Source organism: Perognathus longimembris, chromosome 6 (assembly GCF_023159225.1).
Source record: "Perognathus longimembris pacificus isolate PPM17 chromosome 6, ASM2315922v1, whole genome shotgun sequence".
NCBI classification, from domain to species: Eukaryota; Metazoa; Chordata; class Mammalia; order Rodentia; family Heteromyidae; genus Perognathus; species Perognathus longimembris.
The window spans coordinates 49,112,512-49,140,017 of NC_063166.1; the positions used below are offsets into that span (position 1 = coordinate 49,112,512).

At 40.0% G+C, this 27,506-nt stretch overlaps 1 protein-coding gene across 2 annotated transcripts in view; it reads left to right on the plus strand.

Moving 5' to 3' along the window:
- The window catches only part of Napb (NSF attachment protein beta), a 42,965-nt gene that overhangs the window by 320 nt on the left and 15,139 nt on the right, over nucleotides 1–27,506 (plus strand). The window contains exons 2-7 of one of the 2 annotated variants that reach the window (XM_048348699.1): nucleotides 13,400–13,479; nucleotides 17,152–17,268; nucleotides 19,662–19,708; nucleotides 19,844–19,921; nucleotides 25,442–25,497; nucleotides 25,655–25,739. In XM_048348699.1, coding sequence (XP_048204656.1) covers nucleotides 13,400–13,479; nucleotides 17,152–17,268; nucleotides 19,662–19,708; nucleotides 19,844–19,921; nucleotides 25,442–25,497; nucleotides 25,655–25,739 — 463 coding nt within the window. Of the gene's footprint in view, nucleotides 1–13,399; nucleotides 13,480–17,035; nucleotides 17,269–19,661; nucleotides 19,709–19,843; nucleotides 19,922–25,441; nucleotides 25,498–25,654; nucleotides 25,740–27,506 lie in introns of those variants that run through there. The other variant, XM_048348698.1, reaches the window with a different exon arrangement.

Here is a 27,506-nt window from a genome sequence, read left to right on the forward strand (position 1 = left end):
GTCCACTGAGCGCTCCTGGAGTCCCTCAGGTCCCAGGGCCACCCTTGATCACCAAGGTGGCGCCTGAGGACCCCATGCGTCCTCCAGAGACCTTCTTAGACTCCCATCGCCCCCTCTGGGTGCTAGAACAGCCCCCAGGGCCTGCGCACCCCCAACCTTCCTAGGTCCCCAATGTCTTTTGCACCCCTTAGAAAGTGCTTCGGGTTCCTTAGCCCCCACGCGCATTCCAGATTCCTCATCATATCTCTCTGGAGTAGCCCCCCCCCCCATTCTCTTTGGAGGATCCCTCGGCCTCCTCGCGACCTCCAGAGGTCCCCCCAAGCTCTCCTAAAGACTCCCAGAATGGCCCCAGGGACCCCCAGCCACTACACTCCTCCAGAGACCTCCGCGTCCCCCTCATTTTCTGCCCCCAGCATTGGCATTGCCAGGATTTGGGGTTCCGGGGTTCCACACCTGGATCTGAGGCGACTAAGATTTGTGCTTTTCGTGGGGATGGAGCCCATTGAGCTCCGGGGAGACCCACGTAGCTGGCATGAGGGGTGAGGGGTGCTGTCCAGGGATCCAGCCCAGTGCTTGACTCGCACATCTGCCGGCTGCCCGCGGGGAGGGCCAGGCCACCGCCCCCATTCCCCGGGGAATGGCTCTCTGGCTCTGGCCCAGGGCCCTGGCGACCAGTAGACATTTAGTAAATATTCCTTGGATGAAAGGAATTAATTTCTTCAGTATTGTGTTTTTCCGCTACCAGAAGTGGCCTTATTACCATTGCCACCAGTTTGATTAAAGATAACGTTTTAAGCCCACAGCTTTTGGGAATTCCCTGTAGTTCTGTCGTACTGTTTTAGGATAGGTGTTTTTTCTTTAATTCCTAGCTCTCAAAAAGCAGAGCCTGCACTGACAGCTTGTGCTGGCCGGGCTGTTGATTATGTGAATGATTCAGCTGTTTGTGATGAGAAGGAAAGAAATTTCGATCTTTCTTTTTGAAATTGAAGGTCCTCTGCTGTCACCAAGAGCACCATTTTATTCTCAAGCAGGAGCCATAACACATACTTGTTAGACACAATTTCATTTCTAAACAAATTCAATTTTGTCTCAGTTCAGAAAACACAGCTAGTGAATGAACTTTTGGCTGGTTTTGCAAAGTTCATCCTTTTGGTTGCAGATTATAACATTGAAGTATTATGTGATATTTTAATGGTAAACCTTTATAGATACCTCTCCAGGAAAGGCTTATGAATAAGTTTCAAAAGTGTGTGGTAGTCTAGTCTGCAAAGATGTATAAAGATAATGTCCCTGTCTCCAAGGACTTCACGGAAGGCCTTTATTACAGCTGGTTTCTGAACTTCTCACATGAAATATGACTCAGAGATATGCCTTGTTTCCCTTTTAAACGTTTCTCTTAGTATTTAAGGTTAAGAAGACATTTAAAATTCATTCAGATAAATTCTAATGCCTTGGTACTTCATGCCAGCAGGAGATCTTAATGTTACATTGAGTTTCAAATCAGGATGTACTTCTTAATTGTCCAAGGGTGGGGGTGCGGGACAGCTCTGGATACTTACCTTTGGTCAAAAGACATTTTGTTTTGGCCTTTTTTTTTTTTTTTTAATCTAGATCAAATCTTGAGGCAATAATCCTGAAAGGATTCTGAGAAATCTTTGCTTTTAAAGAAATATCTTTTGATTATTTCTACCCTACATCACTGACAGGCCATATAGGAAGACCTTCAGCTTTATTCACATTCACTTGCACATAAGTCATTGTATCCAGGTCTAACCTGGATATAGGAGCCCAGTTTATTATCCTGGCTATTGGAACTTTGGGCAAGTTAGCTTTGTTTCTCTGAGTCTCATTCACCTCTGTTATAATATGGGATATTAAATAGTACATCTAATAATTAAGGAGAGTTTTGTGAACATGTTTGTGAAACATTGAGGGCTATGGATGTTGGAGATAATGCATATCAGAAATTAACTTGTATATTCTTTAAAATTGTCAGCTCCAGTTATTTATCAAGAAAGTTAGAGGGGAGAATGAATGAAGTAGCTTTTCTAGGATTTCAGAGCTAAAGACTTGATTGTGTGGTCTTGTAATGAAATAAATAACCTGAAAGAGTTTGTAATCGGTTTAAGTGCCATGTGAGTGTTATTTATACTTTTGAGGACTGTGTTGTTTCCTGTAATACTTGACTTCTGTCAAGCTTAGAGAAAGAAGAGTACTTAGAGTTCTGTGAAGAAAAAAAACAAGTTTGCTTCTAATTTCAGTGAGAAGATAAGATTTTTTTTTATTATCAATGTTAGATGTTTAGTGTCCCATGTTTTAGGTAGGTAGCATCATGTGCACCTGTCATCCCCCTTCTAGGCTGCAATACAAGTTACTTTACTCTGATACCCTACCAGCTGTATCTTTAAAGTAATGTAGCCTGTACTCACAGCAGACTCTTGAATTAACAACACAGAATCAACAAGACACACATATGCCTGAATATAATTGGAACACATATAACTTAAGAGCTAAGCAATTAGTGTTTACAAGGGGATAGATGATACTGTCTTAAGGATATGGTGGCAAATAAAAGGTGTTTGGCATATTGCAGATGCTTTTACATCACAGACATTTGTGATACCCTCACTGCAGGTTAAAGCCTATTCTCCTTCACTCAGTGTTGATCTGCCACCGACACTGGCTTTATGGCAGTACTGTTTTCTCAGCACTATTCCATAGCTCTTACTTTATGTTAATAAAAGGATGAGAATATGCACACATATTCACAAGAAAGAACTAGTTAATATTTCTTCAGATTGTTAGGCACAAATTTTATGCTTTGCTTGGTAGGTAAGTTGTCCGTGTACTTTCCCAGCATACCTTTCTCCCATTGCACTCTCCCCCAGGAAAACAGCTGAAAAGGGATTGCAAGAACCTCTGCTACTTCTTTTTTGCTTTTCTACATGATTGCTGCTTAGTTAAATCATTATGTGTTTCTGTAGCTGTGGATAAAATTAAATCTTAATTTCCTGCGGTCATCCCTCGCTATATTGCAGTTTGCTTATTGCATCTTCACTGTATCATGGGCTTACAAAACAACAAGCGTAAAGTCTGGGAGTATCGCCTAGTGGTACAGTGCTTGCCTTGTATACATGAAGCCCTGAGTTTGATTCTTTACACTACATATGTAGAAAAAGCCAGAAGAGGCATTGTGGCTCAAGAGGTAGAGTGCTAGCCTTGAGCAAAAAGAAGCGCTCAGGCCCTGAGTTCAAGCCCCTCACCTACCATGGGAGTTATGTTCCAGAGAACCCTATGCTAGGTAAAAATCCATGAAGCAGCAATAAGTGAGCTGTGACATAGTGAGGGACAACTATATAATGCTGCTACTTTGTGGATTTTCACCTGTTACAGAGGTCTCCGAAATGTAACTCTCGAGATAGATGAGGAATCAGTATAGTATAGTATAGCTCCTTCCATAATGAGCTGTAGAATTTTGTAGTAATTTCAGGTTTTTAATTTACATCTTGATGAGACAGTAGTGTCATCTTAAACTGGTCAGAAGCAGAAATAGTTTTAAAATGCAAAGATCCCCTTACTGTCAGCTCCATTTGTTGCTAGGAGACCAGAAACTGAGGTTAACCTGCACAGTGCCATCTAAGAAAGTGGTACTTAAGAATCATAGTAGAAATGTTAGTGCTGTCTTCCCTTCTTTCCAATGGTTCTTAAACTCAGAGCTTGTAAAAGAGCTAGGAATCTGGCAGGGTCAGTGTAAAGTGGCAGTGAAGGAACCTACTGACTATCTTGATAATATCATGAATCTACAGTTGACTAGCTATTTGTAAAAGCACTATAGGATATTATCTTAGTTCATTTGGCTTTATTTCAGTAAAGATTGTGTCTCTACATTCTGCCTAAATATGTAGTCTCTTGTGTAGCCTTCATAAAACATTTAGGACTTTCTCAGCTATAATTATTAATATTCAAACAGATTTAGCTTTTAGAAAAAAAAATCATTAAGGACTGGACTGTCATGTGATAGAGCACCATCCGGGAGTGAAAAAGCTAAGCAGGAGTGTAAGGCACTGAGTTTAAAAACCCCGTTACCAGCACCAAAACAAAAAACAAAAAAACCACAAACCCAACAACCTGTTAGGGTAACTTTACATATAGAGACAAATTATATGTATTAAAATGTGTATTTTAATGTAAGAACTAGAATAATCTATAGGCAGTTATTTCATATATTATATAAAGCAAATACAATAATATTTGTGGCTCTGGTTTCTCATTTGGTGTTTGATGAGTATAGCCGACCACATAAGTCATTCTCAGGGGGCTTCTGTTTTTTGTTTTAACTTTCAAATGGGCAGGGTTGCTAGGTTTGAATGGGGTGTCAAGATGTCAGAATGCATATTCAACTGCACAGAGGTGTGTTATTGTTAATTTGAATCATTTAGTTTTCTAGTTTTAGGTCATTTCAGTTGGGTGTCAAATGATATGCCACCTAACCTGGATTTTTTCCTGCTTGCATTTTTTCAGTGTTCACCATGTATTCAATCTTTCATTCTTGTGAGAATTACTCTGAGAAGTAAGGAGGGTAGGAGCACCTGGTAGGTGGCTCCTTGGGAGTCTATTCTGTTTCGTCACTATGGTGAAACACATCACCCAGCTAGTGGCAGCAGGCAGCTGGTGAATGTTGGTGGGGAAACTGAACATACGAACACTAATACAAATCCTGACTTTAAAAAATTTTACTTTTGTCTGTGTATGTGTGTGTTTTTTAAGCAAATGTATAGCTGAGCACTGGTGGCTCACACTTGTAATCCTACCTACTCAGGAGGCTGAAATCTGAGGATCATATTTCAAAGCAAACCTGGGCAGGAAATTCCATGAGACTCTTATCTCCAATTAACCACCAAAAGTAGCTCAAAGTGGAGCTCTGGCCTAAGTGGTAGAGTGCTAGCCTTAAGCAAAAAAGCTCAAGAGCAGACCTGAAGTCCTGAGTTCAAACTTCAGAGTTGGCACACACACACAAAAAAGAGCAAAGGTGTAATAAGTGAAGAGGTGTTATGTTACTTTCTTTTGTTATTTACTTAAACATTTATTTTAAATGAATGTTAAGCATTTTTCATACATAGTGGAAAAGTACAATAATACAGAGTGTTTTAGTTGGACAGTAAAATTCTTCCAGTTATCCTTTTTTTTTTTTTTAATGTCACCTACCCCAAAGTAATATATTTGGGGGAGGAAACTGGAATTTGAACTCAGGGCCTTATACTTGTTAAGTAGTCTACCATTGAGGTACACTGCCATCCTTTTCCTCTCCAGGTACCTGTATGTACCACAATTTGCCTACTTTAGTCTTCATACAATATGACATACACATGCCATTATACCTAGCTTTTAATGTTGAAATGAAGTCTTGACTTTTCTGCTGGACTAGCTTGCAGCCGTACTCCTCCCAATCTTAACTTCTCAGGTAGCTAGGATTATAAGAATGAACCACCAGTGTCCAGCCCAAAGAAATCATTTTTAACTGTCTCTTTTCAGTTGTTCTCATAGTTACCATCATGATTCTAACTAATTCTAGGATACTCCTGAATTCTGTATCTGTTGGTTCTACTGGAAATGTTGATGAATTTTGCTGGAGCTTATATAGCCTTTTATGCAAATAATAAATTAATTAAACTCAAACAGATTAATAAGTCAACTCTGAATGGAAATAGTTATCATGGTAAGGAAGTATCTCAATTCTGACTTTATTGTGTATTTTCATTGGGAGTTAATGGGTTTTGAAGGTCTTACCAATATCTATGGAGATAAACATGATTTTTAGGGTAACTAGTATGTTCAATAGTGAATGGCTTCATACTGAATTATCCTTGAATTCCTGGATTACACACCTCTCTAGATGATGATGATGATGATGATGATGTAGTGACAATGATGATTAGAGATAAGGTGGCATTAAACTGAATCCTTCTGCCTCAGCATCCTGAGCATTAGGATTACAGGAATGTGCCCATCTCTATACTATATTTTCCTTTAATAAGTTCCCTTTATGTCTGCCCTTACATATTTCATTTGGGATTATTTTATTTAAAATTCTTTTGTGTATAGTCTTTGATCAAGTTTTAGTACTGGTGTAACAGGTTCCTCTTTTTTATGTGGGTCATGGGGCTTGAACTCAAGGCCTGGGCTGTCCTTGAGCTTCTTTTGTGCTTAAGGCTACCACTTGAGTCACGGCACCACTTCTGGAATTTTCTGAGTAGTTTATTGGCGATAAGAGCATCACAGCATCCTGCCTGGGCTGATGCCAACTTCAACCATCAGATCTCAACCTCCTGAGTATCTAGGATTATAGGGCCAACAGCTCCTGACAACAGGTATGTCGTAAAAAGAAATTTGGAGTTTTTCCTTTTAGATTGTGATCTTTGAAAGGTTTTTATACTTTTATTTTAGGGTTTTTTTTCTTTTAGATTGTGGTCTTTGAAAGGTTTTATATTTTAGGTTTTTCTTAAATTTTAGATTTTATTGAAAGGGGATTAAAATAGGATATCACTATGTGTGTAGCCCTGGTTGGCCTCTAACTTGCTATCCTTCTGCCTTGCCTCCTAAGAACTGAAATTACAAGGCATATTTTATCTAGATCATATACCATGAAAGAACCATCCAGGTACTTTGGAAGTTTATGTAAAATCCTCTTTTGGTGTGTATTTCTTTGATAACTTTCTCTTTGGGATTTGGAGTGTTTAAATTTTCTATTTGTACTGAAGCCAGTGCTTGGTAAATTTTATCTTCCTAGGAGATTATTAATTTCAGCTAAGTTTTAAAATGTTTATTTGTAGAGTTGTATGAAACAGTCTTTTATGGCCTGTACAAGTTGTTTGTTTCTGTAGTTACCTCCTTCATGGTTGTATCGTGCTTTCTCCTTTTCCCTTGATTCTTTTTGTTTTATCTAACAACCGTGATTTGGTTTATTAGTTGTTCTGCTTTCTGCTTCTATGTAATTGATTTCTACTTTTACTTTGTTTTCTTTTCACTTTCCTTGGCTTCTTTTGTTTTTCTCTCTAGCTTCTTCGGGGAGGAATGGGTAGTTTGCTATTTCCATTTTTATTTGTATGAAACAAATATTTAAGATGATGAACTTTAAAACTGCTTTAATTGTTCACTGTGGATCTTGACATTTAGACAAGGATTTTATTTTAGCTTGTTTCCCCTTTTTTTGTCAGTTATGGGGTTTGAGTCTAGGCACTGTCCCTGAGATCTTTTTTGCCCAAGGCTAGCCCTCTACCACATTGAGCCACAGGTTTTCTGGTGATTAACTGGAGGTAAGAGTCTCATGGCCTTTACTGCCCAGGTTGGCTTTGAACTGTGATCCTCAGATCTCAGCCTTTTGAGTAGTGAGGATTCCAGGCATGAGCCACTACTGCTTGGCTTGACATTGTTTTTCTTTTGATCCAAAAGTTCAGGATAATGTATAGGAACTTCATCAGCTTCATAGGCAAAATCTCCTTTTTATATGTTAATTTACAGTTTTCCTTATAATCAGGGAACTTGAGATTTTCTTTGCCACCATATGTACTTTAGAAGAAAGTGGGTATTTTCTTAACAGGGCTTGATATTATTCATAAAATGTAATCACTAATTATACTATGTCAGTATTTCTTTTTTTATCCACTTGATCTGCTTTGAACAACAAGGGTACACTAATGTCTCTTTTAACTGTTTTTCTACCTTCTTATATCTCCTGTAGTTTGTGTTTTCAAAAGATGGCTGATATGTTTTTGCTACATAGATATTTATACCTAATGTAATTTCATTATGAATTTTACCTTTCGTACTATAAACTGTACTTGTTTAACATATTGAGTGCTTTGAGTCCAAATTCTACTTTGTCTGATTCCAGGATAGCAATCCTTTCTTACTTGTTATTTGTGTGTCTGCTTTAGAACAGTATTATGTAAGCAGATTAAACACTTAGCTAGTGCCTGTGCCTGTGTTCCACAGCCCCCTATTGAGCCTGTGGTGGCCATGTGACTAACATTGAGGAAGTACAAGTGGAGGGGACACATGCTCCCATTGCTCCCATTAGACAAAAGTGCAGTGACACCCCCGCTCCCCCCGCATGCTGCCATGGCTTTATTCCTTCTATAAGAAAATAAGAGGGCCTAGCACTGGTGACACATGTTATCATCCCAGCTACTCAGGAGTCTGAGATCTGAAGGGATTGCAGTTTGAAGCCAGCCTAGGCAAAAATAAATAAATAAATAAAATCTGTAAGACTCTAATTAATGCAAAATGCTGGAAGTGGGTGTGTGGAAGTAGAGATATAGCTCAAGTGATACACTCTAGCCTTGAGCAAAAAGAGCCTGAGACCCTGAATTCATGCCTCATAGAGAGAGAGACACAGAGAGACAGAAACCGAATGAGAGAAAAGAGGAGTGGGGGAAGGTGGGGGGAGAAGGGGAGGGGAGGGGAGGAAAGCTGGCCATCCCAGAGAAGAGTCTCCATTCCATAATAGTGAATGATGACACTTGGAGACAGAACTAGCCTGCAGTAATTATCAGGTGAAAATTAGCAAAAGAAACTTTTTGGACATATCAGGGTCATTTGTGGTGGTGGCAGATTAGCAAATATTGGTTTATATTTTTTCTATACTTTAAACCATCTATTTTAAACCTTTCAGAATAGCTTTACTTTAGTTAACCTCTCATACTTAGCACAAAGTTGAGTTTCATTTCATGAAATGAAAATGTCATTCATATGATGGTTTATTTAAACGGTCACACCGCTTTGGTATATTAGTTGTGCATTATGTTTTATCAAGTTAATAACTAGGAGATGTTGCTGGCAAATGAAGACATGGGGGAAAGGGGAGAAAGAAAAGGCAGCAGGGGCAGAGCTGCCCTGTGTGGGAGACACCTGCCATGGCCCTAAGCACTGACAGTGAGACTTAACATGTTTTTCAGCCCATTGATATGGCTTGAAACTTCATCAGAATATTCTGATGATAGAATTGGATTCCTTCCCCCCAGCCCAGCTCCGCATGTACATCTTTACAACACTATCACTGTCACTTTGGGAGATAATGCTACTATAATATCTTGTCATTTTAAGGCACTTTATTTCTGCCCCAGCATTTGTCACCTTGTTCTTTCGGCTGTATCTCAGGATGTGTGTGCCTTTAATTCCCACATGTCTACTTTGATACCTCCCTCCTCCCACCTACAGTTTTAAAATAGTCTGTATTATCATCACCACTGTGGTACAGTGCTCCAAAGCAGTGATTATTCAGGATGAAAGAAATCAACACTCCAGATTGTTTGAGGATTAATTTGTTTCTAATGTTTGGATGTGTTGGCACTTTGACCTCAGTTGAACATGATAGGGCTGGATGTACTGTCTTCGACTTCTACCCCTGAGGTTTGATCTTCTTATAGCATTCTAACCTTCCTGTAGGCAGTACAACCCCTTCCTAGTGTTTTCTGGCATGTATTGATATCAACAAATGTTTTCTCTTGGTCAGGAAGAGGATTTTTACCTTGCTGCTAGAATTGAAACAGTTTGCCCTGCTTGGGCCAGAATGGTAGCAGTTCTTCTGCCAGCTGGCCAGTATTTTCTTTTATGGTAGAGGAAACATTTGGTTCTTCAAGGTCTGAACCCCATAATAACCAAAACTACTAATTTAACCCTGTCATTTTAGTGTCATATGCTATATTACTTTATAACATAATTTCCCAAAATCCAGTTTCTGTTTTCAAGAAACTTCTATCCCTGTTTAGAACTCTGGTTAGCAATCATTTGAATAATTTGAATGTAAATTCTGAATATTTATCCTCAAAACCTGACAATTAATTTTATATACATAGAACTGGTAAGCATTTAGTATGATTTTTGAAATGTAATTTTTCATGAAGCTTTACAATTGCACTCTCTTTATAGCAAACGGGTTTTTAGAATTTTTAAAATGAGAGTACTTGTAGTGAGTAGTTCAAGGATGTGCAGTCACTTGGTCTAGCTGGTTTTTTTTAGTGTTTATAAAGATCACTAAATTTGAAGTCAGGATTCAGCTGTACCATTCCCTTAGGCTGGGTAACAAGAGTAAGCCATTGGCCTCTTTTCTGTTAAAGAGAGATAGTGCCTTTTGCGATTCTTATAATAATGAAAATGGTATAACATGTAGAAATATAGGAGTTCTCTTATTCTTAGCTGTGTCAATCTCTGAAAATAGTAGGATGAAGCACATTTTAATTAAACTAGCTTTATTTATCAACCTTTAACAAGAATGACTGCATTGTAATTACAGTTCAAAATTCCTGGTACATTTTACAAAAACAAGACCCAGGAAAGTAGACAGCACTTGTTAGATCTAGAGAGCTATGTCTATAATCAAGAAGCTTCACATTGCTAACAATTTTCCATTAAAAAAGCTACTTGCGGGGCTGGAGATATGGCCTAGTGGCAAGAGTGCTTGCCTTGTATACATGAAGCCCTGGGTTCAATTCCCCAGCACCACATATTCAGGAAATGGCCAGAAGTGGCACTGTGGCTCAAGTGGCAGAGTGCTAGCCTTGAACAGTGCTCAGGTCCTGAGTCCAAGCCCCAGGACAGGCAAAAAAAAAAAAAAAAAAAAAAAAAGTAGATTTAAAAAGAGAAAAAGGAGTATGAGAATAAGGCTCTACTTTCTCTGGCTTCCTTTTTGGTTTGGTTTCTTGTTGTCCTGTCATTCACTGTAACATAACATATAACCTCCAAAGGGATTTTGTTTTGTTTTATATTTATTTATTTATTTACTTAATGGGTGAAGGTAACAGCTTCATTTAGGGACAGAAAAACAGACAGATAATTCATTATATACATTTTATCCATATAAATCACCGAATTATAATTCAGTGCAACTATTGCAACAGTTTTAAAGCTTCTTTACCCCAGAAAGAAACGATACCCCTTTTAGCTATTATTACCTCTCCATACTCCCTTAACACTCTGAGGTCTATATTTATTATTCTCCTTTTTGCTATTGTAAGAGTATTCCTGAGACTGAATTTACAAAGAACAAACGTTTCTTAAAATTATGGGGGTTGGGGCTGGGAATATGGCCTAGTGGCAAGAGTGCTTGCCTCCTATATATGAAGCCCTGGGTTCAATTCCCCAGCACCACATATACAGAAAATGGCCAGAAGTGGCACTGTGGCTCAAGTGGCAGAGTGCTAGCCTTGAGCAAAAAGAAGCCAGGGACAGTGCTCAGACCCTGAGTTCACGGCCTAGGACTGGCCAAAAAAAAAAAAAAAAAAAAAAAAGTGCAAGATCAAGCCACTGGCACCAAGTATCTGAGTCTTGTTGCTTAGTCTTCGCATGACAGAAGTCTGAAGGTAGAATGAGTGTTGTGTTCTCCCGTGGCAGAGGAATGAGAATATCCACTCCCATAAGTCCAAACCAATTCATCAGGCCCTACCTTCCAACTTTGTTGCATTGTAATTAAGTTTCAACATGAGTTTTATGCTTTCAATGCATGAATCTAGTTGTAGTAATTGTCTTGAATGAGGACCTACTCTGCAGTGATTGCCATAGCAGCAATTATCCATGGGAGATTTCTTTAGATCCTCATAATAACCCAAGGTATAGATGATATCCATAGTTTACATATACATATCTAAGAGGAGAAATTAGAGGGCTCTCTGAGGGTCAGACCATTAGTGCCTCAGGCCCCACTCACCCCTGGGCCTAACTCTATGCCCAGCCTCGACTGTAGATAGTTCTCATTGACACATGCCTTGCTGCAGCTCAACTTTATCCAGTTCCTGGGACATGTGTTTGCACATGTATATCATGTGACGTCTCCCTGTCTCTGAGTCATTGAGTCCATGATCCACTCTGAATTCTTCATTATGCACATAATGAAGTCGCTTCCCAAATCTCGATTTTCCTCTTATTTTATATTTATAGTGCCAGTAGACACAAAAGATGAATGTCTTTTGTAGAAGGGCCTTGGCATAGGAGAAGCAGTGTTGCATTAGGAAAGTCTGCAGATATTACCAAAGATCAGTTTTGGTTTTGTGTATGAGGAAGTTGCTGAGCATTTATAGACATCCTTCTGTAGAAACAGCTGCCCCCTGAAGAATTTACTGTGCTCTCCAGAACTACTTGTATTCATTCAGCCACTGGTGCCCTGTCCTCAGGGTGCTGTACTGAGTAAGGGCTGCAACCTAAATACTCCTGTGATAAGGCAAAGGCTTGCCCTAATACAGAAGTAGGATAGTGTGCTTTCCCAGAGGCTCTGGATTCAGGCTTTGATTTTTGTTTTTATTTTATTGTTTTGGGTTGTTGTTTTGTTTGGAGACAGGGTTTTACTATTTAGCTCAGGCTGGCCTTGAATTTATTACTTTTTTCCCCTGTCACTTACAGGGCTTGAACTTGGGGTCTGGGCTCTGTCCCTGAGCTTTTCTGATCAAGGCTAGCATTCTACCACTTTGAGCCACAGCTCCTCTTCCTGTTTTGTGGTGGTTAATTGGAGATGAATCTCATGGTCTTTCGTGCCTGGGCTGGCTTTGAGCCACAGTCCTCAGATCTCAGCCTCCTAAGTAGGTAGGATTACAGGTATGAGCCACCAGCTCCCAGCTTTTGAAATCACTGTCAGTCTAAAATGACCTTGCATTCCTTATCTCTCCTGCTTCTTCTTCTAGAGACCTGGGATTGCAGGCATGTATCACCATGACCAGCCTTCAGGTTTTATTTTTATTTTTAAGTCTGAATAGAGATAGTGGTAAACTCTTGAAAAATAAGGTAAAGGTGTCTTTGTCCTTTGAATTCAATCTCCTTTGAGAAATAGGCTTCTAATTACTTGGACTAAAAACTTACAGTTTTTATATATTCATAAAAATAACTGGTTAAGGTAGAGAACTCCCAACTTAGCCAGAAGTATGTTTGAGTCCCATTTCTATTGTAGCTATGCTGTGTGCTTACAGTTGATGACTTCACTGTTATATGCTTCAGTTTTCTCATCTGGAATATGGAGACCGTAATAGTATTTCCCATTTGTCCAGCATATAGAAAGTGCTCACTAAATGTTCATTATTTTCCTGGGTCAAGCCCTAGTACTGCCCCTCCCCAAACATTTATTATTGTTTTGTTTTTGTTTATACCAGTGCTGGATCTTGGATCTCAAGGCCTGGGTGCTATCCTTAAGATTAGTTTGCTCAAGGCTAGTGCTCTACCACTTGAGCCAAAGTTCTACTTCTTGCTTTCTTGGTAGTTTAGTAGTAATAGTAGTCTCACAGACTTTCCTGACTAAGCTGGCTTCAAACTGTGATCCTCAGAGCTCATTACAGGTACAAGCCACCAGCACCTAGAGGATGAATAATATGGATGGTTGCTGTAATAAAAATATAACCTCATGTTTAAATTTTTTTTGTAGAGGAAACACAAGAATAGAAGAGGCTTGTGAAATGTATACCAGAGCTGCAAATATGTTCAAGATGGCTAAGAACTGGAGTGGTATGTACAAAGGTTTTACTTGTTTGCTTTTCACACAGATACTTTAAAGTCAGTTTGTAAGAAGAAATAATTTTTGTGTTGCCCTTAAAGAATAAGTGGTGGCTCTGGTGACAAGTATCATTCACTTGCAGGATGATGTAAGGGAACTAAGCAGGGACAGCCCCTAAGGCACTAGGCTGACAAATAAAAAGCCAAAATTGTTTGGAATTAGGGAGAGTAATCTTTGCTTCTTACAAATGTTGTCAGATAAATACAGGCCATAACGAATGAAAGTTGTCTTAAAATTCAAACTACTAGGAAAAAATAGAAAAGCCTGGCTTTCATTAAACATCAGTTGAGGCTGGGAATATGGCCTAGTGGCAACAGTGCTTGCCATGTATACATGAAGCCCTGGGTTTGATTCTTCCCCAGCACCACATATATAGAAAATGGCCAGAAGTGGTACTGTGGCTCAAGTGGCAGAGTGCTAGCCTTGAGCAAAAGGAAGCCAGGGACAGTGCTCAGGCCCTGAGTTCAAGGCCCAGGACTGGCAGAAAAAAAAAAGAAAGAAAGAAAAAAACATCAGTTGAAACTTTCTAACCCTTCCCTACTTCTGATATAAGAGATTGAGAGATCATGGAGAACTGAAACCCTGGGGGATCTTTATATCAGCCCCTGCAGACTCATCACTATTTTTTATTTTATTTTATTAATTTTGAGAAATAATCTCAGTACTGCTCAGACTGGCCTGGAACTCACCATTTTCTGTGACAGCCACCCATGTGTTAGGAGTACCAGTGTGCACCACCATGCCTGACTTCATTATTATTTTCTCAGAAAGTGTTTTCCTACTTAGTAAAATTCCTCATGAAGAATATCAGCATTATTATTTTCATTCATTTGGTCTGAAAGAATGGTCCTTTCTGACATTGATTTGAGAAAATAAATGCCTCCTACCCTGAAAAAGAGACTTCATGACCCAGTAAGTAAAAATGGAGACAGTCTTAGACCAGAGCTGGGAGGGGTGTGAGTCTCTAGTTCTGTTCACAGCTTCCAGGTGATGTGGGGGTAGCTCCCTTGGCTTCTCTGTAAGCTGTTTGTTTCCTTTTTTTGCCTTTAAGGCAGACACTTTAGAATTGTCATTTCAAAGGAAAAAATGCTTTCAACAGGATGGACCTGAAAGGTCCTTTGTAGCTGTACACTGTGGTGCAGTGGTGGTGATCATAACACCATTACAGCTTGTTATGGTTTTGAAGTTCTCTTGTGATTAAGCTAACGCTTTTGATTCTTACCGGCATTAGGTCAATTTTCACATTAAGGACCTTTAGCCTGAGAAGTAGGGAGACTTCCCAGGGGCCACTGAGTTTAATGGATTCCTTTAAAGACACTTCCAGATCTGGGGATATTAAACTGGCACTTGTTGGCAAGGACTGGAATGAGTGCTCAGAGTGAAAACGTAAGCCAGCAACTGGTTTGAGAAAGTTAATACACAATAATAATGTATAATAATTAAAGTATTCTCTGTTCTTGGGGAAATAGAGGTAGGCCAGACAAACTTCGAATCTGTAATATTACACTGAGAAAGAAAAGAATGGGTTCTGGGATAATAAATACAAAAGTACCAAAAATGAAATGCCAGCAGGAGGATACATATGTAAGTTGTAATGGAGTGATGATGTTTTAAACATGCCAAAGCATAGGCATGAACCAAGGATAAAGCTGCATGAATAACAATGTCTAAAGCCAGTATAACCTGAGAAAGCACTTTCTAGTTACAACAAATGAGGAAAAGTATGCATCCTCTTTCTTTAGGTGTGGCTTAGTTTGCTTAATATGATTTTTTCCCAAGTCTTTCCATTTCCTTACGAAATCTACAAGTAAACACACTGGATGGTAAAAGAAAAAAAATACACTGTGCCATGATAAATTATACAGGACCCTAGGCATTCACATTCACATAGTGAGACAAAAGGAGGATATTCTTTTTTTTTTTTTTCTCAAGGCTAGCACTCTACCACTGGAGCCTCAGTGTCACTTCTGGCTTTCTCCTTATATGTGGTGCTAAGGATTCAAACCCAGGGCTTCATGTATGCAAGGCAAGCACTCTACCACTAGGCCATATTCCCAGCCCCAAAGGAGGATATTCTTAAGAGAGGATCACAAAAGTTCAGTAGCTATGGGCATATGATCATATAGAATGATGTTTATTGAAATGAACTCCAAGAAATGGAAACAAGAGTTTTTCTGTTATTTTGCTTCTTGTTTTTTCTTTTCTCCCTCATCACTGTTTTTTGTTTTTGTTTTTGATTTCCTGAGCATTTGTCTTGTATGTAAGTTTATCTGTTTGGGGGAGGGTAAGAGGGCGCACAGAAATAGTGGGACAAAGGGTAAACAAATGCAGCAGTGGTGCTCACTAGACGCTGTGTTGAAAATGAACTATACAACTTTTGGGGGAGGGGAGTCTAGAGGGGAAAACTGGGAGAGTGGAGGTGACACTACTCAAAAAGAAATAGACTCATTACCCGACTTATGAAATTGTAACCCCTCTGTACATAACCTTTACAATAACAATTATATAATTATGTATAAATATATAGGAAGTATATTTATATATATGTCAAATATCTATCTATCTGACCTTTCTAAGCACTTAAGATTCTAAGCCAGTACCACGTTCTTCTGAAGCAGTGTTCCTTAAAGCGACTCCCAAACTGCCACTTAGCCTTAGCTGTTGTCCTGAGTACCCCCAGGTGCCTTCCCGTCCCCATCCTGGCAGTAGTCTTGGTCCCTCCTCAGGACCTGCTGTCCTTCAGATTCTCCAGTGGCCAGTAGGGCTTCTCCAGTTCCCGCTCTGAGGCTAGCTAACATCTAGCATATCCTCTTACTGAGCATTCCTTGGTCCTTTTCTATTGCTATGAAAAATAGCCTGGTAGTTGATGGAAACAAGAAACATACTGCTCACCATTCTGGAAGCTAAAAATGCCATGGTCATGGTGCCCTCAGATTCCGTGCTGGTTTGCTGCCTGCTTTATCCTCACAGAACCTGAGTCAGAAAGCAGGAATGGAACCTGACAGGCTGGCTTCAGAGTGAGTACTGACTTTTGTGCAGAGTGTGGGGGCAGTTAAAGTTCAGAAAACACCTAAGTGAAAGGAAATAGATGCTTATCTCTGGGGAAGAAGATGGTACAAAAGGGTACAGCTGAAGCTGGAACTAAATTGGATGTTACATTTTTTACAAATCAATATAAAGCAAATGTTACTAACCATTAGCAGTAGGTACCACTTTGTGTTAGTGAGCTTTCCAGGGCTGTGAACAAAATACTGAGAGAACAGCCTAATAAGGGAAATATTATTGAATTCATGATTGCCTGACCCTGTACATTTGGAAAAATTATCATGGCAGCAGGAACATGTGGTAGAAGAGGTTTTTTACCTCCTAGCAGTCAGGAAGCAAGGAAAGGGAGACACATAAGGTTTCCCTGATACAGCTCCCAAGGACCAGCATCCTCTGGTCAAAAGGTATACTTCATGAAGTTTCTATAACCTTTCAAAATAGCATCACCAGGTGGGAACTAGCCTTTGCTCTATTTCAGGGAACTAACTGTAAACATTTTAGTCGAAGTCAGTCTTCAAGCCAGGGCTGTTTTTCAGGGAGACTTACTACCCTGGGCTTAACTGTGGCCTCTTCTTCAGCTGCAGGAAATGCATTTTGTCAAGCCGCCAAGCTCCACATGCAGCTTCAGAGCAAACATGACTCTGCTACCAGCTTTGTGGATGCCGGGAATGCTTACAAGAAGGCAGACCCTCAAGGTAAGGCAACAGCTCTATTTCTGTGTAACTGACTAGCCAGTGTTCCTTGTAAAGGTCAATGTGTTAGGTCCATTTGTGTCCCAGTAAAAGAGGAGTTTTGTATTTTGGAAGAATTCAGAACCTTAGGAAGTATGGGGGCTTTTATGAAGAGAAAATACTTTAAATGATTCTGGCTGTTTAGTTGTCAACACCGTTTTCTTAAGCTTAATTTCTGTTGAATTATAGAGAACATTGTATAAGTTACCTTCAATTTTATCTGACTTCTTATAACTTTTGTGTTTTGGGACAAAAATCTTATTTTGTAGCCCAGGCTGACCTTGTAGTTGTCATCTTCTTGCCTCTACCTCCCAAGTTGGGGTTACAGGTGTGTGCCACACCCGGATCCTTCATTTCAATCATATGAAATGTATTCTTAAACTAGCAAGAAAATTCTAATATTCCCTTTCTCCTAAATGCTCATTGAATTTTAAGATTTAGATGAAAATGGTAATGTCTGCTTGCTAAAAACGTGCCTGGAGCACACAACACTCATTTAGGGTGTTATTTGTTGTTGGTTGGTTTTGTTTATTTCGGTGGTTCCAGGGTTTGAACTCACGGCCTCACATTTGCTAGGCAGGTTCTCTCTCACTTACTTGATCTATGTCCCCAACATTTTTTGCTTTAGTTATGTCTCAGTTGCGTCCTCCAACCCCCGGCCCTGCCTTAGACAGTCCCATCTACAGTCCCTGCATACCCTGCATGTTACCATGCCCATCTTATTGATAGAAGATCTCAATAACTTTTTGCCCAGGCTGGCCTTGAACCATGATCCTTCTGATCTCTACTTTCATATAGCTGAGATTATAAGTACAAGTCATCATGCCTGTTGTCACTTTTTAAAAGTATTTTTTTCTAAAGTATCTTAAGGAGGAAAGAATAAAATTGGATATTTAAACTGGTAAAATTTGGAACTCGTTTTTTTCATTGGGAAATTATACTTAGCAATTACAAGTATTAATATTTTTTCTCACATATGCGCACAAATACTTTTGAGTCTCCTCTTTTTCTTTACATTTTTGTTTTAGCCCATATTGTTTAACACATAAGTCCCAATTTTTATGATAAATCATAAAGAACGATGGTATTTCAAGAGCTTTTGTATAAAGATTAATCCAGATTTTTTTTCTAAAGTGAGAAATGACACAGCCTACGTGAGCCGGCATAGAATGGTATGGTTGTATTAGATCAGTATTTTAGAACATGGAACAGACAGTAAAATCCTTACTTTCAAGCCTTGCATAGAGGTGCCCACCTATTATCCCAGCTTTGGGGAGATAGGAGCAGGGCAGTGGGGAGCCTGGACTACATAGCAAGACCTTGTCTTTAAAAACAAAAAAAAAGCCCTGGTTTCAAAGACTCTTCCATGACCTAATAAGATGTTCTCAAGGTTACTAAAGAACCCCATGAAACTGAATGAAAACAAGATTGTACACATAAAAATGCCTCTGAAACATAGAAAGAAAGAAAAACATAGAAAGAAAAACTGGTTCCTATACTTTTGTTTCTGTGGAATTAGAGGCAAATCATGTTTACTCTGGTTTTTCTTTTTCTCTATATTTTTAAAGGTTTAACAATGAATTCACATAGTTTATGTAGTTTAAGGGAAAATTGCTTTTTATTGTTATTGTGATGGATACCTTTCTAATTCTTAAGCTTTGCCTCACTGTGCCTCTTTCAAAGCAAAAGCAATAAACTTGGAGCTGTCAGTCACAGACCAACAGTATAAATACCTCCAGTTGGTGACAGGAATTTTCTTGGCTCATTGTTTCAGGAAATTAATATAATTTATTATCATGATCATTTATTAGATTTTTTCTTCCTTTTTTTTGGATACCAGAAGTTAGCATCTTTGAGCTTGTCTGAGCTGTCTAAGCAGGCCTCTCTTTTGATTGCAGCCATGTGAATAGTAGGATCAATGGAACTGGCCTTTCTTCTTAAGTGACACTGTCTTCTAAAATAAATATATATATCTACATGACATTGATGAACAATACGTTCACTTTATGTATTAGCAGACATCATGTATCAGTGTTGGTGACAGTGCCCATAGTCTTGTTTTCTTTGGAAAAAAGTCTGCCTCCTTGGATGGCATTTTCACTTTCAGGTTAAGAGCACTGAGCCAATAATCCTCCAGCCACATTTCCTTAAATCAGCCTGTAGCTGCTGGGAACAAAGCCATGCTCATGAACTTGAACTTGTGCATGATTTGTGTTTGCTTTACTAACTGACCTGCCCATCCTCCTGCCCAAATTGTACCTCATTACCCTCTAATAACAGCCAAGAAGACAGGCTCACCTGAACCCTCTTTGACTGAATGGATTTTTCATTGTTTTTCTTAAATGCCTACGCTTCAGAGGCTATCAACTGCTTAAATGCAGCCATCGACATTTACACAGACATGGTAAGACGTTGCTTTGCTTGAGTGGCTGTGGGGTGGAGTACCTAACATGGCTTAGAATCATTTTTTTTCTATTTCCAAACTGCATGGCATTCACATAGGTAAAACAGGTGTGTGACTCTGGATTTTTCTCCCTAGGGAAGGTTTACAATCGCAGCAAAGCATCACATCACTATTGCTGAGATCTATGAGACTGAGCTCGTGGACATCGAGAAGGTAAGTGCAGGGCAGTCTCTGAGTGAACTCAATGCAAAGCAAGTGGAAGGAAAACTCCAGGGGCCTGCTCTCCCCTCACTGACTGAGTGCTGCAGTATCATGGGGGTGAGACTTCTGGGAGTGGCTGGCTGAGTAGAGGAGTGCATGCCTAAGACAAGATAGCAGCTGAGATGTTGGTATGACCAAAGTGATTTTGTCATGTAGCTCAGCTCAGGTCTCTTGAGGCCCTGGGAAGAAGGTGTAGCCCCTTGGCCAGTGCTGCTTTTCCATCTGTGTGCCAGTGAAACGCAACTGTCTGCAGCCCAGATTTGCTCCAGACTCCAGGTGAAACCCACCTGCCTGCTCACCTTTCCACTTAGGTTCCACTGTCATCTCAAAGCCATGGGGGTGGGAGCTCCAGTGACACACCCACCCTAGTTCTCCCCTCCCAAGTGGCAGGCTACTGTGTCTTCTCTTGAGTCTTCATCCAACCTGTGAGCAGTTTCTGTGGGCTCTCCTCCCTGCTCTTCAGTCTCAGCACTTCTCAATACCTTGTCCCCAGCCTCACTTCATCATCACAGGAGTCTCCTAACTGGTCTCCTCACTTCCACATCCCCTGCCCACCCCGAGCCCTCCTGTAACAGAGAAGCCATTGTGTGAGCCTTGTGAGTCCTGTGAAGACTCTGTTTCTCCATTACTTCCAGATTTTGTGAGCACCATCTTCACTCTTGGGAGCGGCAGGAACCATGCATCCCGTCTTCATCATGGCACTGGATTACCCCTCCCACCCTGTCCCATGCTCTGCATGCACCTCTATGACCTCAAGGTGGTGCACTTGCTAGGCAGGTGCTCTTCCACTGAGCTAAATCCAAAACCCCTAAATTTTATGTTCCTGTTTGTCTTTTTTTCCCCTCTTTTGCAGAGCTAAGAACTGACCTCAGGGTCTTGCACTTGCTAGGCAAGTGCTCTTCCACTGAGTTTAATCTCTTAACACCCTCACCCCCTGGACCGACCTTCCTTCCTTCCTTCCTTCCTTCCTTCCTTCCTTCCTTCCTTCCTTCCTTCCTTCCTTCCTTCCTTCCTTCCTCCCTCCCTCCCTCCCTCCCTCCCTCCCTCCCTCCCTCCCTTCCTTCCTTCCTTCCTTCCTTTATTTGATAAACTCTCACTATGTGATCAGTGCTGGCCTAGAACTTGAAATCCTTCTGCCTCGGCCTCCCAAGTGCTGGGGTAATGGGTGTGTGCCACATAGCCACCTGTCCCTCTGCCCACTCATCTGCCTTACAGGTCCACATAGTGAACTCCCCACAGCCTCCAAGTCCACGTGGCTGACTTCTCCATGTATCTCTTCATTGTATCACCTTTTCCATGAGGCCTATAAGGCTTTCTAGTTAAAATCATAACCTTGGCCCTACAGGACTATTACTCTACCACACATGAATACCTCACTGATTTTTTCCCCTCAAATTATGCAACATGTGTCACCTTTTATCAGATGTTAGTATATACTTTCTCATAAATTCCTAATATTTGTGTCTCTTATCCTCTGCTGGATTTCGTGCCTATATCAGCAGAGGAGCTTTACCTCTGCTTCACTTATAGGTACCAAGGTCCCAGAAAATAGAAGTCCCTAAATAAATAGCAACTGAGTAAGCAAGCCACACACCTATTTCCTGTATGAAGCAGTACTGAGGCTGGACCACCATGGTTAACATGAAGAGGCCATTTTTGACATGCTGACCACCACCATTCGTTATTCAGCACAAAGGGTGCACGTGTTCCTCACATACTACTCATTCTTAGTCCCTACCCCTTTGCCATGTCATGCCTTGCTGAGGAGACTGTGCTCTTTATCTGATCAGGGCCACCCTGTGCCCAGGCATGTGCATGCAAATCTTATAAGGTTATCTGTGCATACTGGGTGAAGGTAAAGGAGCCTGGAGTGAACCCTCAGTTGTCCCCTGGTGTGGGCTTAGTAATGGGACACAGGATACAGAGTTGGTGTGGCTGGGGTCTTTGCTTCATCAGAGTGCCTGTGATGGGCACTGTACCTTTATTGAGGTTGAGTGAGTCAGGTATAAAATCTGCACCAATGTCTTCCTGGATTATTTTTCTAGTCCATGTCAATCAGAAGAGCACTCTGGGTCTAGAACTGACCGGTGTTATGTCATTCCTGCCACAGAGTTTAGTTATCTCTAACACATGTTTTTCCCTTTGATTTGTCAAAGCTGCTTCTAAAATCCCCATCTCATGTTTCTTCTCTTCTATGCTTTGCCAGTAGGTGGCACTATTTTCATTCCAGAGGCCTGTTCTATTAAAAAGTTTTAGAAAGTGTGGCTCTCAAGTGGTGCTACATGCCTCTGATACTAGTACTCAGAAGCTGGGGGCAGGAAGATTGGGAGTGTGAGGCCAGTCTGACTACACAGCAAGACCTGCCTCAAAAAAATTTTTTTAAGTATATTACTATATATGTATACATGCTCCTGCTTTGTTTACAAACATTATTACCTTCTCTTAACTTCTTTTTCCCAATTATGGTCAGTAGTATATGAAGTTTAGGTATGAAAAATCACTCTCACCAAGATACCTTGTGTCTGGTTTATTACATATATATTTATTCTCTGTTAATACTACCCAGTGCTTATTCTCTGTTTCATATTTAAGCTATTGGTCAATAAAGTGTAACATTCCATGAACTCGGTTACTACATTTAACTTTCCGAGGTAAAACAGTGAACCCAGCAATAGGAATCCTTTTTAGGTGATGTTTTACATGATCCCTGGGAACTATGACTCAATTTTGTTGTCAGTTGAAGAACATAATTTAAAACTATTCACTAAAGCTAGGCTAGGCATGTATGACAGGCTGACAGGCTGGCATTAGGTCCCATCTCAGAGCATTTGTTCAAAGCCAGCCTGGGCAGGAAAGTCCATGAGACTCTTTATCTCCAGTTAACCACCAGAAAAACAGAAGTGGTGCTATGGCTCAAGTGATAGGGTGCTAGCCTTGAGCTGAAGAGCTCAGGGACAGAGCCTAGGCCCAGAGTTCAAAACCCATAACCAACAACAACAAAAAGTTACTCTGTTCAGTTACAGTGGGAAACTGTTCTAAAGACTCTAAAGAAGAACAGTTCAAAGAAGGGCTTGTTTTATGGTGGGGAAGGCAGGGCCTTATGCTAATAAGTACACTCTACAACTGAGGTACATCTTTAGCCCCAAGAAGAGTTTCTTTTTTTCTCCCCCAATTAACCATCAAAACACTGAAAACCATTTTTTTCCTGACATTCCAAATTAATTAAAATATTGGCAGTGGTTCAATAGGGGGCCTTTCATTTGTGATGGTGTTTATGTTTATTCACTAGGCACCTATCCTATGCTAGGCTTATTAACTAGGCTCAGGTTGTACTGGTGAGCAGCAGTGCTGGGACCTGCCCTTACAGAGCCTGTGTTTCAGTGGGAGAGATGCACAATTGTCAGGTAAAAATAAGTTGCCTATTAATTAGGATAGACTTAAGTGGACCCAATCTTTCAAAACAAGTAGAAATGTCTGTTTTTAAATACATCTGTGCAAAGTTCAACGGTGTAGGTACTCACAGTACAGAAGGCACTTCTGCCTTCTTTCTGTGACTTCAGAGATGGTGCTGATCTGGTGGCTATTGCTGCTGTCTGTTTTACTGTCTGCAGGCCAAGCCTGTTTGCTTCTAGTACACTCCCTGTGGCAGGCAATCAACGCCAAAGTGGTATTCTAAGGAAGGTTCCAAGCCTGTTTTACTTGTTTTCTTAGGCTTGTGCCTGGCACCTTTAACCTGATCTTTGTGTGCTGCTAGCTTTCTCTGGGACTTATTGAGAAACTTTTGTAATTCAAAGCCTTCCAGCCTTGTTTCCTTATGCCTGCAAGGTAAGAATAGTTTTGTTTTTTCATTGTGAGAAAAAGCATTTTGTAACACATAAAAATAGTGTGAAATTGAAATGGCTTTATCCAAGAATAAAGTGTCCTTATCTGCAGCCATATGTACTCATTTTTGTGTTCATGGCCATGCTGTCAGAGTGGCCGAGAGCTGCCATGAAGATGATTTGACTCACAAGATCCACAGTACTTAGTATCTGACCTGTTGCAGAAGTTTTCCAGATTCATGGCTTAAAGCATGTGCAGACTTACTTACCCCTTCTCATGTGGGATATAGCAGTCACTGGTTTTTCCAGTCTTTTGAGACCTTGCCTCTAATAACTGCCTATAAACTAGCTGATTTCTTCCAGAATTCATTCCTCGTAAAAAATGTAGCTGGAAATGCACTCACACAGCTCTTCTCATCTGCTTTATATAGTTCCATCTGCAGAAGCTATGTGTCTACCTTGTCAATTGTACTAGTGCTTGATTTCACTAAACCTCTGCTACAGTGTGACAAGAGCTTCTAGCCTTTCTGGACCACATCCTCTATGTTGTTAACTTACCACTTCAGTGGGTATCACACATTCTAGAAGGAAGATAACATCTTTCCTCAAGATGACATTCTGTGGTCTTGAGGGTAGTCAGTGCTGCAATAATAAATATGGACTCATTTAGGTCTAACAGGGTTCCAGTCTTTTCTAAAATACAATCTGCTTGCAAAACCATTTGGTGTAAACCAGCTGAACAGCTCATGGGGGAGAGGGAAAGGGGGAGGGGGGAAGAGGGGAATGAAGGAGGAGGTAATAAACAGTACAAGAAATGTACCCAAGGCCTAACGTGTAAAACTGTAACCTCTTTGTACATCACTTTGACAATAAATTAAAAACAAAAAAAAGAAATAAAATAAAGTACAATCTGGTGTAGCTGTTGTGAGTTTCTAGTGATAGATACACACGGTTATATTCTATCTTTGAGGTTCTTTAGAAGGCAGGCTGAGATTATTTAGAAATCTGTGGCTTCCAACATCACCCTAGATGTGCCATTGCCATTCTGGCTTATGGGAAGTGTCAGGGATCTGGAGAATAGTGCAGAGTAAGATGTGTGTCCCAGGCCTGAAAATAGCCCACAACAAGCCTGTTTATATTCCATAAAAAAGAACTAGTCATCTGACCACCTTCACCACAGTGGAGGCTAGGAAGATGATACAGCTGTGTGTTTGCTATGGGGAAGAAAAAGAGCAGATTTGTTTAATAGTGAGCATTCCACCACCATGAGGTTTACAGCATTAGATTCTTTCCTGTATTTGCTAAATAAAGTAGGCCAAATTGTGGAAGATTGCTGCTAGAATAGGGTTGAGTTCTAGAAAAAAAAATCTGTACAAATGTAGTGGGTGTTTTGACAGTACTGACTGAGGATTGAACTCTGAGCCTCATGCTGTCACTAGGCAAGAACTGTTCCATCTGAGCCGTGTCCCATCCTTTTGCTTTTATTTCAGATAGAGTCTTGTACTTTAGGGCAGCTTTAGAGGCAATCTTCCTTCCTCTATCTCCCAAGTGGTTGGAATTATGGGCTTGAACAACCATACTGGGCTATATACATAGTTTTAAATGCAACTCTTCAAATGAACAAGTGGTGAATGAAATGTATGTTTTTCAGGCTATTGCACATTATGAACAATCTGCTGATTATTACAAAGGAGAAGAGTCTAACAGGCAAGTATTTTTTTAATATTAGTAAACAAGTTTTAGCATCATGATAAAAGACTAGTCATCTCTCTTTGTACCAAATGCATGTCTCCTGTGTCATGGGGCCCGTGTATGTGCATCTTTTGTTGTGGGTTGTTACTTATTCTCTGGTTCTTCATTTTAGCTCAGCTAACAAGTGTCTGCTGAAAGTGGCAGCCTACGCAGCACAGCTGGAGCAGTACCAGAAAGCCATTGAAATCTACGAGCAGGTGAGGACACCACTGTCTCCTCAGATAGAAACCAGAATGGTTCTTTTACATTCAGTGTTTTATTTATTTTGTATTGAGAGATAATTCACACTTTGTGTAGTCCATCCTTTTAGTGAGTAAACTCAGTAGCCTTTAGTCTATTTATGAAGTCATGTAAATACCACCACCACCTAATTCTATCTCATTTTCATTACTCCCCACAAAAGCCCACTACCACTACCCTGTTCACCCTGAAAAACCATCTGTTTTCTGTCTCTGTGGGTTTTCCCATTCCTGAACCTTGAATATATGTGGAATTGTACAACGTGTGTCCTTTTGAGATAGGATTCTTTCACGTGACATTTTCAGGGTTCATCCATGTTGTAATGTGTACCAGTACTTCATCACTCTTCAAGTAATACTCCATAGAGCAGTCATTAATCAACTGATGACATTTAGAGCTATAAACAATACTGTTATGAACATTCGCCCTCAGATTTTTATAAGGATATGCTTTCTGTTGACTTTGTTTTATGCTTTGGGATGGAATTGCAAGTGCTGGGCCTATGTGGTAAGCCCAGATTGATATTTTAAGGAACTGTCAGACTCCCATGGTGCTTTGCCATTTAGCATTTCTATAAGCCAGACACAAGGTGTCCAGTTTCTGTACACCTTCACCAACACTTGCTTAATTTATTTATTTTTCTGTGGGTCGTGGGGCTTGAACTCTGGGCCTGGGCGCTGTCCCTGAGCTCTTCAGCTCAAGGCTAGCACCCTGCCACTTGAGCCACAGCACCACTTCTGGTTTTCTGGTGGTTAAATGGAGATAAGAATTTCACATACTTTACTTCCCTTGCTGGCTTTGAACCATGATCCTCAGATCTCAGCCTTCTGAGTAGGATTACAGGCATGAGCCACTGGCACCTGGTTGCTTTATTTTTTATAGCAACTTTAATGAGTATGAAATGTTGTATTATTGCAGTTTTGATTTGGAATTCTCAATGATTAGTGATGATGAACATATTTTCATGTATTTATAGATCATTTTCTGCCTTCTTTAGAGAAGTATCCATTCAGGCCCTCTACCAATCTTTTAATTGGGTTTTCTCTTTTTGTTGTAGAATTGTAGATACTTTCTATATATTCTAGGTATTAACTCCTATCAGATTTGTTATTTGCAAGTATTGTCTTTTTCACTCTTCTGGCAATGAGTCCTCTCTTAGTTTCTAATTGAGTTTTTTTCAGTGCTGAGTTTTAAGAGTGCTTTATCCTTAATATTAGTCTCTTATCACATAAGTGATTTGAAATATTTTCTCATATTCTGTGGGCTTCCTTTTTACTCCATTATCATATCCTTTGATTGACAAATATTTTTAAGTTTCCTGAAGTTCAATTTGTTTTTATCATCGGTTGTCTTTGCCTTTCATAATATAGCCAAGAAAACTGCCAAATCAAATGCTGTAAAACTCTTATCCTATGATTTATTCTATGAACTTTTTCGGTTTAGCCCTTAGAATTGAGTCTTTGTTACATTTTGAATTATTTTATTTATGCACATATTAGATAAGAATTCAGCTTCCTTCTTCTGCATGTGGAAACCCAGTTTACCTCATTTTATTTGTGGAATTTTTTCTGTTGAATGGTCCTGTGTCTTTACTGAAACCCAATCTATAAGGGCTTGTTTCCAGGTTTTTCACTCCATTTGTCAGGTTATCTTTGTATTCTGTGTCACTATATCTTTATAGAAATGTTGAATTCAAGAGCTTTCCTGTTTTGGCTGGGAATGTA